Source organism: Mesocricetus auratus, unplaced genomic scaffold (genome assembly GCF_017639785.1).
Source record: "Mesocricetus auratus isolate SY011 unplaced genomic scaffold, BCM_Maur_2.0 Super-Scaffold_15014, whole genome shotgun sequence".
NCBI lineage: Eukaryota > Metazoa > Chordata > Mammalia > Rodentia > Cricetidae > Mesocricetus > Mesocricetus auratus.
The window spans coordinates 2,459,708-2,473,243 of record NW_024429186.1 but is presented as its reverse complement, the minus strand read 5'-3'; the positions used below and the strand labels follow the sequence as shown (position 1 = coordinate 2,473,243).

General features: G+C 53.5%; 1 protein-coding gene across 1 annotated transcript in view; it reads left to right on the top strand.

Moving 5' to 3' along the window:
- The window catches only part of Ptprn2 (protein tyrosine phosphatase receptor type N2), a 653,364-nt gene that overhangs the window by 583,593 nt on the left and 56,235 nt on the right, over positions 1–13,536 (top strand). Inside the window, 1 exon segment of the mRNA XM_040742316.1 lies at positions 2,017–2,164. Within this exon segment, the coding sequence (XP_040598250.1) occupies positions 2,017–2,164 (148 nt within the window).

Below are 13,536 nucleotides of genomic sequence, written 5' to 3'. Positions count from 1 at the left end.
ACATCACAGCTGTGTTGGGAGGGTAGAAAGGCTAGTAGACTACCCCATTGAGGCTCCAGGTGCAGACAGTTGCAACGGGCCTTCTAAGCAGGCTGCCTCAGTAGGGCCTGTACCCTCACAGCCGGGCCCAGAGGATCTCTAAGACCCTTAGAGAGTCTTTTTTTAGATGGTCACTGATGTCCAGAGCTCAGGACCGTGGGGGAGGTGGACCACAGCTGATGTCTAGAAGGACCCTGGCACGCGTTTGTCAGCACGTCAGAGGAACAGCTGAGCGGTGTCACCAGGGACAGAAGCGACTGCCTCTGCCTTCTACCTACCTGTCACTTGTGTGTGTGTGTGTGTGTGTGTGTGTGTGTGTGTGTGTTTGTGTTAGCACTAACGACTGGCTGAGAGGACTGCCCCGGCTTCTTCAACACCAGAGTGTCCGCGAGCGGAAGGCACGGGTGGGGGCGGTGGGCGGGAGCAGTGGGAAGAATGTAAACCCCTGGCTGGCTATTGGGTGCCCGCTGCTTCATGCTAAGAGGCCGTGTGCCGGCACGCACGCACACGTGTGCACATCTTTTGTAGACGCACTTGAAAACCTATGTCTGCACAGAGCCAACTAAAAGCCCACGATCAGGGCTAAAAGTAAAGCTCAGTGGTAGAGCACTTGGCTAGCAAGAAAGTAAAGAAAGGGGGGGAGGGGAGGAAAGCTGAGCCACACTAATCTGAGGTACAGACCAGGATGGGACCACTACACCCTGCACGAGTCACGCCCTGCATCAGCCGGGCGTGGTCCTCCTAGCATCTCTTCGGGAGGTCTCCTATTTCTGGAGCGAGTGTATTGGTAAGCTGCGGACATCACACAGGGCCTCCAGTGTCAGGGAACGGTCAGAGGCCTCAGCCACCAGCAATAGTGATGTATGGCAAGCACTGGGAAGACAAAGCCTAGAACAAGCCAGGGTCGAACTCTGCTTCCTTTGGTTAACATCGGAGATGTTCAGATTTCATCACAGTTCTGGGTCTAAATAACTTCTGTGTACACCCCGTGTGCCTGGCTCTGGACCGACCCCGTGTGTCCTTCCACGTGTTTGCATATATGCTAAAGGCACACGCCATCTCCCATGCCGGTGTGTGTTATGTCTGTGCCTGGTGGATCGGCGGCACCATCTGAGAATACCATAGTTCCTCAGTAAGCAGGAATCTGTGCGCACTGGAAGGCACTCCCAACCCCGGGGGGGGGGGGTCAGCGGAGAGAGTGTCTTTCTCTCCCTGAGCCTTTGGGAAGCTGATGGTCTGCCTCCTCCCCAGAGGGCCTGGTTAAGGCTGTGTTTCTGGTTCGGCCTCTACCCGGATGGACGGAGGCTTTCCATCAGGACCAAGGCTGGATACAAAGCGGTGTACCCGCAGCTCACCTTTCTCAAGCAGATAACCTCAAAGGTTACTGGTTTGAGAACCAACAGTTCTCTTAGGAAGAGGAGAAGGCGAAAGACTTTCCGCGCAGGGAGTCACCAGCGGAGATACATCCCCCAGGTTCCCTGGCAGCTACATTTAGTTTCTCGAGTATGCATCGCTGTTTTTCTCCTGTGGCTTCATGCGACCTGTGCCTCTCCCTTCCTTGATTTGAAGAGCAAGCGCTGCTCTCAGGGCGGTTTTCAAGCACAGGCTCCCCGCTGCCCCCCTCCCTGCTCCTCCTTGTCCCAGCTCTCCATGCTTCTCAGCACAGCCCCTGCACCCCGTTCCTCCTTGGCCCCCTCCCCCCATCCGGATACATTGTTTCTCGCCAGCTTTGTCGGACTGGGGACTGGCTAAATGTGGCCTGACAGGGATCTGCCTCTTCTCCCCCTCTGGAAGATCACCCTTTGCTCGAGTGCACACCGCAATTCTGAACTCAGTACTGGAGCTTGGTACCCAGGTGGGGGAAAGCACACACATCTCAAGCCAGAAGCAAAAGATGGGGTAGTTGCCGTACTCCCGCCCAGCCTGGCACGGGCCAGTCCTAGATCCCAGGGCCCTGACTCTGTGTGTCTTTTTCAGGCGTACATGGAAGACCACCTGAAGAACAAGAACCGTCTGGAGAAGGAGTGGGAGGCTCTGTGCGCCTACCAAGCAGAGCCCAACGCCTCGCTTGTGGCCCAGAGAGAGGAGAATGCTCCCAAGAACCGTTCCCTGGCCGTGCTGACCTGTACGTACCTAGAGCCTGGGTGACCTAGCGGGGGGGGGGGGAGGAGAGAATGTGGGGGCATCTGTCTGTGATTTACTCAGTCCGCCATCACGGCCTGCCAAGTCCCCCAGCTCTACTCCATCTCTTGTCTGCTGAGCTTGTCTTGCTCCCCGCCGGCAACTGTCCCCGTCCCCTTTTTGATTCAGTGTCAGAGCCCTGAGAATGCCAGATGGGGGCACAGGAGCCATAATGGGCACTAGCACCGTTTGCTCTAGTGTGGGAAACCTATGGGACGCTCTGTGAACACGTGGGGCTGTGGTTACAGGCATGGTGAGAAACACAGAGCTATGCATCACAGCTTAGCATTAACCGTGGTCACTGGCATCACTGGTACAATGCTGCCACAAACCTTGAAGGCTCCACTCCGGCTGGGGGGGGGTCACTGCAGTCCCGAAGCCACTCCACTGGAGAGGGACTTAGTTCCCTACTATGTGCTTAAGGTGTACCAGGTGGCCATGCAAGATACAGAGCCTCTGGTGTATGGACTGGGTGTGTACCTCTTCATAGCACCCGGCCTCTCCTCCACATCAGTGGCCGTGGGTATCCGCAGGTCCTTCCTAGGCCAGGTTTGGATTTTGACTAACATGAGCCCACCCAAGGAAGCCCTCAGTGAGTGACCAAGGTCTCCCCTATAAATAGGCACTTGATAAACTTTGGTCTGGTTGGTGACGAATAATGAATGTGAATAACTCAGCTGCTCTTCTGCCTCAAGACAAGAGGTACCCGTTCGTATCCCGGAAATAATAAAATGAACTTTGCTAGCCAGGGTTTTGAGAGCCTCGCCCAGCCACGCTGGTCTTGGTCTCAGGTTAGCATCAAACGAGTCTGTAGAATGAGGGTCCTTGATGAGATGGCAGAGAGCGTCCATGTCACTGAACCCCCAACCTGGGGCTTTGCGGCATCCTGCCCAGGGGCATCCGGGGGACTCTCATCCTAATAGCAGAACTCCATAGCACCTGCTTCAGTGAGAACCCCTTGGCTGCACCTTAGAGAAAATGTAAGAGTTTGGCCTGAGCTTCAAGTCATGCAGAAGAATGGCAAACCCTTAGAATCCAGACCACCCTCCTACTTGTGGACATTTGCTGACGCGTCCACCCTGTGCTTACATGGGGTCAGACCATGCTCCAGTTTAGACAGCTATGATCAGAAAATGTTGCAACTTGCATGTTTTCTGTTTAGAAGAAAAGCAGCATAAAGCATGACCAACCAACAAGCAGGTTTTGTTAAAGCACCAGCTACATCAGAGACTGGTGACGGGTGCTGGATGGTGAGGACGGGCCGCTGTCTGTCCCTAGAGCGGAGTTGGGATGGATGAGTATGGGGGCAGGGGGTGGGGGTGAGATGAAGAGTGGGGGGGAAATGGGACAGAAGGCATCTGACTGTGCTCCCCAGGACGTGCCCTCTGGTAAGGATCTGGCACCGCTGCAGCAGCTGTGGTGGGGGGGGGCGGGGACCAGGGCCCTTGGGCCTCTGTGACAGGCAAGACGCTCAGCCCTGTCTGCCCGCGCTAGAATAAGGCAGAGAGGATAATGCTTCTAGGCGTGCCTGGAAAATGACTAGTGCCACCTCCTGGTGCCAACCAATGGGACTCTGCCACCCAGCTCTCAGCTGTACCGGGTGTGAAAAGCTTGAGCCCTAGCATCACCAGGGCAATCGGTTTCTCCAGCTACAGGAACCCCCCAGCCAGTGGCGAGTGTTTCTGATAGGGGCCAGTCCCTTACTCCCCGGGGTGTGTGGAGACCCTTTTCCAATTTCCCCTCCTCCCTCCCAAGCAGTGCTCCCCCAGCTTGCTGACCCCTGTTCCAGACTCTGGGGAATCCCCCCCCCCCCCAAGTCTTCCAACCTGCTTTCCCTCTAGCTTACTAACTGGGTTGGCCCTGCCAGCGTCGAAGGACGCTGAGGAGCATTTCCCCACCATGCGGCTCTGCTTGTGAGAGCGCATGCTGATAGTCCTCCCCTCCATAGGAGGGTGAGTGACAGGAAGGGGGATGCGGCTCCCCAGCCCTCTGCACTTCCTGTCGGGGTGCCCTTTGGTGTCTAGGAACAAAACAGACCCACCATCTGTCACTCTGAATGTGTAGCCTCTCAGGTCTCCTTCATCTTTTACCTTCATCCAGGCGCTCCTCCCAGGCTCCCAGGCTCCCAGGCTCCCAGGCTCCCAGCCTCCAACTCCCCTTGGGGTGCAGCCTTCTGCTCCATCACCCCTCTACCCCAAGTCTCCCTGTCAATCTTCCTCCCGGAAGCTCCCCCTGCACTTACCCTGTGTCCCCACGCTGCTGTTGCAAGACGGTCTCACTACTCTCCCCAGGAAGAGCCCCACCCACGCTATCCACCCGCCCCCCAGCCCCTTTGCTGGTGTGGTTCTGTCAAAACCCCTGCCCTGGCTTTCCAGCACCGGGCCTGTGAGGTGGCAAGGGACATAGGAGAATCACAAGTAGGAATGCCAGTGACAGCCTACACTCTCCAGCGCCATTAAATTCTCACTTACAAGGCACCTGGCTGGCATGTGACTACATCTAGTTGCATCTGTTGCTGGAGGTTTCTTTTTAACCTGGTCCCTACAGCCACCGTTCAGCCCCCAAATAAACACACAGACGCCATATTAGTGATAAAACTGTTGGCCAGTTTCCAGGACTTCTTACTGGCTAATTCATGTGTTTCTACATGGCCTTATCTCATCAGAGAATGTCTGGCTCAAATCCTATCTTCCTACTCTCTACATAGCATCTCTTCTCAGTTTCTCTCTGCCTACCTTTCCCAGAATTCTCCTCGTCTCCTAGTCCCACCTATCTCCCTGCCTCTATTGGCCAAACAGTGTCTTATTAATCAACCAATAAGAGAAACACATATACAGAAGGACGCCCCCTGCCAATCATGCATTCTCTTGGAACTTTGAAGGACTTCATAGGCCTTTGCTGGTTCTGTGCATGGTTACAGAGGATTATGCAATTGCTACAAAACCCGCAGCAGAAATTTAACAACGCTGTCTTGGCATACTACTTTAGATAAATGAAGGAAATTTTGTCTTTGAATTATGATGATTCTAAAGCCAGGAGGGAGAATGTTTCTTGGGACAAAACCAAAGAGAACTAAGAGCTGGAGACCCAGGTGTGCAACAGCGAGGGTCTGGCGCAGAGTGGCTTCCCGTCTCATGCCGGGGTAGTGCCGAGAACCAAGCTCTGTTGTTCTAGGGGCTGAGTGGATGTGGTGTGCAGCCAGCTTGCTCCCGTGGTAGGACATTCTCCGCCAAGCTCTGTTGTTCTAAGGACTGAGTGGATGTGGTGTACAGCCAGCCTGCTCCCTGTGGTAGGACATCCTCCCAGGTTCCCTCCCAGGTACCCCATCCTCACCCCCTAGTTTTTGGCAGGTGTTTGCTCCTCAGAGTAACACAAATAAATAACTGGTGTTGGGGTTCAAGCTTCAAGCTGAAGATCAGAAGCAGAGCAGCCAAGCCGCTAGCTCTCACCTCTAGCTCAGGCTGAAGGGGCTGATACACTCAACGAGCTCTTCCCCAAGCCTCAGACTATAACCTCTCCTCAGCGTGGCTGGAGAACCGAATGCCTCTTAACCGAGACCTTGCTTCTGTCTTACATACTTCCCTGATGTTGGGATTAAGGATGCGAGCAGTAATCCTCTTTTAGGCCAATGCACTCTTGTGTGGATCTGGCTAGCCTTGGACTCCCAGAGATCCATCCGTCTCTAAATCCTCAGTCCTAGGACTGAAGTTGTGTACCACCACCTCCTAGCTTCTGGCTGCTGGGATTAAACGTGCGTTCCCGGCCTTTACAGCTCGTGGCCGACTTTGCTTTCTGAATCCTCAGGCAAGCTTTAATAAATCATAAATAATAATATCACTACCCCTCAGTCCTAGCTTTCTTTTTTTTTTCTGAGACAGGGTTTCTCTGTAGCTTTGGAGGCTGTCCTGGAACTCACTTTGTAGACCAGGCTGGCCTCGAACTCACAGAGGTCCTCCTGGCTCTGCCTCCCGAGTGCTGGGATTAAAGGCGTGTGCCACCAACGCCCGGCAGTCCTAGCTTTCTTACACACCACACAGACAGACAGAGAATACACAGCTACATTTGTGTGGGACTCATACGGCCATGCTGACGCACTTCCACGTTGCCACCGGGATCTGAGGTTGTTTCCCCAAAGGTGGTTGTTAGCCCCCAGGACGCGAGCCCTGCCCAGCCATCCACGGTTAGCGAGCTATAGCAGAGGAGCCGTACTCAACATCCTACTAGAGGGAACCTTGTTAAATCTCAGAGATTCTGCCCCCTGCCTGGCTCTCCACGCCACCACCTCTCTTGGGCTTCACTGCCTACTTTCCCCCAACATTTCTCTCATCCTCAAGTCACCGGTAAAAGGAGAGAGTCAATGCAGAAAATGGTGTCTGCACACACACCCCCACTCCTCTGTGCTGGCTGGGATCCATCGGGCATCCTCTGGGAGAGGTCTAGTTGTAGCCTGTGCCTGCTGCGGTCTAGCGACGTGAAACACACGGAGACCCTGACAGTGCTAGCTTGAGCTTGTCTAAATATGTACAAACTGTGTGTAGCCGACGTCAGCCAGGAACTCCCCTATGTCTTTCTTGTGACAGCAGTGCTGGTTTCAGCACTGTCCCCACTGCAAGTAGAAGAGCTCGAGCTAAGGGAGCTGCCTAATCCGCCCGAAGTTGGAAGCTAGCCTTCACCCTCAGACGACTGCCTGTAGAACTGACCCAATCGAACCTGCATGCTGTTTCCCAAGGACTCTCCTTACAGTGCCTTGGCATGGTGCCCCCACACACACTTCCCAAGACCATCTTAAAGCCCCACTCTCACCCCGCTGAAATCACTTGGCAGTTACCCACAAACTGGCTCTAGGCTCAACCACTCCAATGCACTCCAATTCGGCATAGCAGTGTAGTTCCCTGGGAATCTTATTCTGGTCCAAGGGATGAGTTTATTGTAGGCGTAATGGCGTTAAAATACGTTAGCCCGTATCTGAAGATAAGGACATTCTTATCCACGGCCGCAACCCCGTTGTTACATCACTAAGGAATGATGTCATCTGACCTCCTTGGCTCACTCGGGTTCTGTAACAGCTGATGAGTGACTCGCTCAGCAGTAGCTTCGTCTTTCCCAGAACCGGGGCCTAGACATCCCCAGTGGAGGGCCAGCAGGACAAGTCCCCGCCGAGACCACTCCTTGGCTCGCGGCGTCCAAGTCTGCAGTCCCCACTGTGGAGCTGGGAACGGGTCCCAGCTCCACGACCTTACCCGCCACGACCTTACCCGCCGCTTAGCCTCCTGTGTGACTATCCCGTCTCAGATTTTGGGAGGAAGCTCTCTGGGATCCACTGCGTGAAAGTGAAGGACACACGTCCCAGTCTAGAGCCAGGCCCACGCTCTAAGGTCCTCCATATCCCCATCACATGTCTCAGCCTTTTGTCTCACCCCGCCTGAAACCGGGGCACCATCATGGCTCGTAACCGAGATTCACGACAGCCCTGCTTTTCTTCCCTACACGCCCCTAGAGGAAGCTCACCCGACTCCTCCCGGGGGCACCCTAATCTGAGAGAAGCGTCTGGGCCAGACCCCCCTCCACAGAGCTACAGGGGTCAGCGTGTTCCACAGCCTCAAAGCGCGCGCATGCGCAAGCGCGCAAAGCCTTCCATCCTCACCTGTGCTTCCTCTTCACCTTCTGGGCTCCCACCCCCACTCTGCTCCTTGTTATTGACGCCTTAGCTCGCCCACCATCTGCAGAGCGAGGCTTCCAGAGGCAAGCAAAAGGCAGCCTTTCATCAGAAACCAGGCTAATTCTGTTCGGAGCCCCGATCGCCAAGACCACACACACATGAGTCGGAGCACCCATGACCGTAGACGTTAGAAATCTCAGGTCGGAGAGTTAGAGAGCAGACCTCTAAATGTCTGCTGGTTGCTCCTTGCCATCTGGCTTGTGGGGGGGGGGCGAGGGAGCAAGAGAGCAGCATTCCACCCAAGAAAACGAGGAGCGCTCATACCAACTTGGGTCAGGGAGGCTATGATGTTACCAGTGACCCGGCGTGAGGCAGACAAGGAAGCCAGATATGGGAGGTGAAGACAGCCAGCCACAGCCGGCTTACAGGTTTCAAGATCTCTAGACGTGAGAGCTGTCCTGTCACGCCCAGTCACTTAAATGCTCCAGGTTGTGGGAGTCACCACATCCGTGCAGGCTGTTCCTATGCTGACAACGAACCAGCCGAGGGCGCCGAGACCCGCCTCGGGGCTGGGCCATTACTGCGGGCATCTCTGCCACAACCGCAGAAAAGGGAGATAGAAATACATATTTGCGAAAAAGAAATGTTCCGCCAGCCCTCCAGTGGAAATGGAGAAAGGTGACTCACGTATCTACTTCCCGGACTAGGAAGCAGCCTCGTCCATCCTTGGTTTGGTGTCAGGAAGGGAAGAGCCCAGTCCTTTCTCTCGGGTGCATGCATCTGATAGCATTAGACGCTGGACTCCCACAGGGGATTCTGAGCCATGGCACACATCCTCACAGAGCTCTCTCCCCCTACTCTGTATGCAGCTGGAACTATCCCATCTTAACTCAAGAGGCTCCCACTACAGCCAAAGCTACTGCTTCTGGAGCTCACAGAGATTCTCCTGCCTCTGCCTCTCACTCCCAAATATTTGGATTAAAGGCACGCACCGCCACGCTTGGCCTGGACACTGCTCCTTGAAAAAAAAACTACATCCGTCCGTCACTCTTGCAGCATAAACCATGGCAGCCTTCCTGAACCACCCCGCTTCTGCCTCTGCAGAAGGCGTCCTCATTCTGGCTGCGAGATGGCTGGCCCTTTTGGGTTCTTGGGTGATCTTTCACAAATGTTCCATTGCCGGTTAAGCCTCTTGAGTTAAGATGGGATGGCTCCAGCTGCGTTCATCAATAAGACGCAACCATCTTACTGACCCTAAGGGGTCAGAGGTCACAACTGTGGGTCCTCATCGAATATCACGACATCTGTCAAAGATGGCACCTCTGTCCTCCTGTCTCTCCCAGACAAGCCTTATTTTTCCTAAGCTACACAACACATAGACCAGCAACATTACTGTTCCCCACAAACCACAACAGTGTGTGTGTGTGTGTGTGTGTGTGTGTCTGCAAGTGCATGGATGTGCGTTAACATACATGTGTATGAGTGTAAGGATCAATGGGAAATCTCAGGTACCATCCTCAGGAAGGCTGTCTACCTCTTCTGAGACAAGGTCTCTCATTGGCCCGGAGTTCATCAATTAAGCTAGGCTGGCTGGCTAGCAAACTGCAGGGACCTTACTGTCTCTGGGATCCAGGATTTGTACCACCATGCCCAACAGTTCATACCGATGGTGGGGATCAAGCTCCTTACTCTCGTAGGCAAGTGTAATTGTTTCTTTCCAGCCTAGTCCTGCAGCCTCTTTGCCCCAAATAAGCACACAGAGTCATATAGCTTCTTAATGGCTAGCTCTATGTATTAACCCGTAACTACTCATCTATGTATTTCTACATTACCTTATCTTACCAGAGAACGCCTGGCAATTCCTATCCTCCCAGTCTCTATACATGGCGTCTCCTAGAAGCTCCTCTCACTCCTCCCTCCCCAGCATTCTCCTGGTCTCCTAGCTCCTCCTAGCTTCCTGCCCCTACTGGCCAATCGGTGGTGATTTATTCATCAACCAACCAGAGAAACATAACAGAAGAACAACCCCCCCCCAAATCAGGCATGTGCTTCATCAACCGAGACATCCCTGCAGACCTTAAAAGTGTGGTTTTCAAAGATGTAAGTTGTTGACCCACTCCAAGATCAAGCTCCTGCAAGGCTGGTGTGTTTCTTGCTAACTGTGGATCTTGCGCCCTTGTGCAGAGCTGAGTCCACAACCCACATGCGGGCAGAGGGCCCGGTGGGAGGACCTCACAGATGGCACGGCCCTGCCTGGCTTGCTTGCCTCTATATGCTTCTGTTAGATCACTCAGAGAATGCTTAAGCTAGGTGTTGAGACCCCAGTGAACCCCGAGTCATGAGTGCTTCCCCCACCCTGTGCGTCTAGGAGAGACCTGAACTGGTGCCCCTCACACTGGCGCCAAGGTCCTCCCCATGCCCTCTGTGCCAAGTCAGTAGAGATGCCCCCCCAATTCTGCCAGCTGGCCTCACAGACCCCTGCATGAAGATGTCTGTAGCCACCTCGGTCAGATATCTAAAAGCTAAGATCTTGACTTGACAGAGAATGCAGTGGGATCAGAGGCAACCAGCCCCCATCCAGGGTACACCACCGTCAGTCCCTGGGAATAGAGCAATGAAACCCACCCCACAGCTTAAACAGCAGGACACCCACCACATCCTCATAGTTCTGGTGGCTGAAACCCAAGGTCAGGGTGTCATCAAAGCTCCCCATTGCCTGCCAAGAGCCATCTTTCTGTCCACATGGCATTGGTCCTGTGGTAATCTATGTCCAAACCCACCCCACCCCCACCCCACACACCTGCTTACTAGGACACTGATGATCAGGCCCTACGCTGATGACCTCATTGCGACTTGATTGTTTATGGAGTGGCCATGTTCCCCAGAAGGCCAGCATTTGGGGGAGAGTGAGTAGGACTTCACCATACCCCTTTTCCAGTTCTAGGAGAGCTTGTCATCTGGGCGGGCCTCATGGGACACAGCAGAATAGATAGCTCTGGGATTGGCCCCATGTGTTCTGCTCAGGCCCAATCATGCTGAGGAGTTAAACTTGCATGTCGCTGGAGTTTTCTTTTTTCCCACCTGGTCCCACAACTGCCTTCCAGCCACAAATAGACACGCACGGAGACATATATTAATCATAAATCTGTTGGCCAATAGCTAGGGTTTCTTACTAGCTGGCTCTGTCTTAATTATTAACCCATTTCTATTAGCCTGTGCATTTCAACGTGGTATTGGCTTACCAGAGAATGTCCAGACCTGAGTCTCCTTTGGCGGCCTATATGGCATCCTATCTTTCCCAGAATTCTCCTTGTCTCCTAGTCCCGCCTCTATTGGCTATTGGCCAAACAGTGGCTTTATTCATCAACCAATAAGAGAAACACATATACAGAAGGACGCCCCCCATCACTTCTACACCAATGTGGGAAGCAAAACTGGTGTGCAGGCGAAATCCCATAGGGGTGGGAACCCAACTGTACTGTCTGCCTTATACTCTGCCTACACCAAGAGTTACTGGCCCAGGAGGCTTGCTGTCTTGAATGTTGAAAAATTCACAAAGATGCCTGCGAGGCAACCTTAGTTAATGAGATCTGGGCCTGAAGAGACGGCTCGCTGGTAAAGACCACCGGCTGCTCTTACACAGAGGACTTGGGTTGAGTTCCCAGCACCCACACAGCAGCTCAACAACTACCTGTTATTCCATTTTCCCGGGAAGCCACCAGTCTCTTCTGGCCTCTGCAAGCACCAGACCCTCTCATAGGAACTCATACATACAAGCAGGCACTCTCATGTGCACATAAAAGAAGCAAAGTCTTTACACGGTAACACACAATAAATAAATCTTTTGTTTAAAAAAAAAGGAAGAGGAAATGAAGTTCAAGACTGGTGACTGCTACTCACGGGCCACTGTCACCCCTGTGGGGCCCCTGCGACCCAAGGAAGCCAAGCCGGGGCCTCAGTGGGCTTGGCAGCTTGCCAGAGAATGTCAGCACTAGGCGGGTCTCAGAGTAGGACCATCTTGGCGTGTAGGAGGGAATTTCTGAAAATGGTGCCCGAGGTAATTAATCATCACTTTGACTGGATTTGGAATCGCTATGGGAACACTTTCCAGAGTATCTGTGAAGGGGTTTCCTTCCGATAAGGTTTAACTACGTGGGAAAGACCCAATCCTAACATAGTTTCTCCTCACGACCTGGGGTCCCAGACAAAGGAGAAAGTGAACCAAGCCAGGACTCAACCCTCTCTGCTTCCTGGCTGTGGATGCCATGTGACCCCGCAGCCTCGTGGCCCTGCTGCCCTGCCGCTTCTACCATGACGGACCGTACCCTCCAACTGTGTGCCGAAACAAACCCTTAAGTCACTCCTGCTGGATATTTCCCCACAACAGCAACGAAAGTAACTGGTGTAGAAAAAAAAATTTTTCCCTCGAAGTGGTGGGGCCTACCACGATGACAGAGCTGGTGACCGATTAGGTGTTTGGAAAGTGTTTGTGCAAGAGGGAAATGCAGAATGTGAAACTCTGAGCCGGAGAAGTCCTTGAATGCTTCCGGTTAAGAAGAGTTTAATGGGCTGCTCTGGTGGGAATTTGGAAGACCTGAATGGCGATGAGGCCAGTGAGGACTGGTATCAAGAGCTGAGCCGTGCACATCACTGCTCTCCTTTATTAAGTCTGCCTCATAAAAGCATCCCCGTAGGGTTCGCAAAGACTGCGAGAGAGCAACCTCGGGCCAGGGAGAATGGTGGCGTAGGTGGAGCGCAGAGCGGGCTGTGTAACTGGGTTCCCTCTCCTAAAGGGATTTCGCCTGCGCCAAACAGTGTTGCCGCCCACACCGACAGTGTAGAAGTCTAACCCCCACAGCCTGACTTGGCCTGAGCAGAAATCAGGGAGCCAACCCCAGAGGCAACCACAGTCGGGTGAAGTCTACATTCTGCCTGCTTCCTGAAAAACCTGAGTGAGGCTGAGTTGCGAGGACGGAAGAAATATCAAGGCAGCACAGCCATGGTGTTCAGGCTGGGGGCGCAGGCTGCCCGCTCACTGTTCTAACCCAGTTCTATACGGGGCGTGGGGGGAGGGGGCAACAAGCGGAGCAGAAAGATGAGAAAAATGTACCGTTTAGTAGGAAAACAAATGGATTTAAAGTTGTTGACAAGACGACCGGGAAAGCAAGCGAAATTGTTAGATTAGCACTATTACCGGGGAAACAGTGTACTCTCTACAGGGATGACAGGAATCCACCCCCGCCCCCAAGGAGAAGACACCGCCACCACCACCAACCAAAGGTTCTATTTAGTGAAAATGCAAATTCACCGGGGAAATAAAAGCGTGAGCTGCGAATACCAACTAAGAGGTTTTCCCTCCTCGAAACCGGCTACCTATGGGAAGTGCTTCCCCCCGGATCAGCGCAACGGGAACGGTAGTCCAAGGGACCCAACTAAGGTCCAGGCAGGCATTGTCATCCACATGGCACTGTGCGCAGGCACGTGAGACGCAAGAACTAAAGGATCATGAGGGTTTATAGCAAAGTTCCAGAAAGCTTCCCAGGCTAAGCACGACTGCGTCATAATCTAAGGCCACGGCACGAAGCTGGGAAGGCTAAGTCTAAGCCACGTTGTTGGAACATACCAGAGCAGAATGGTAGGATATCCACCAAGGAAGG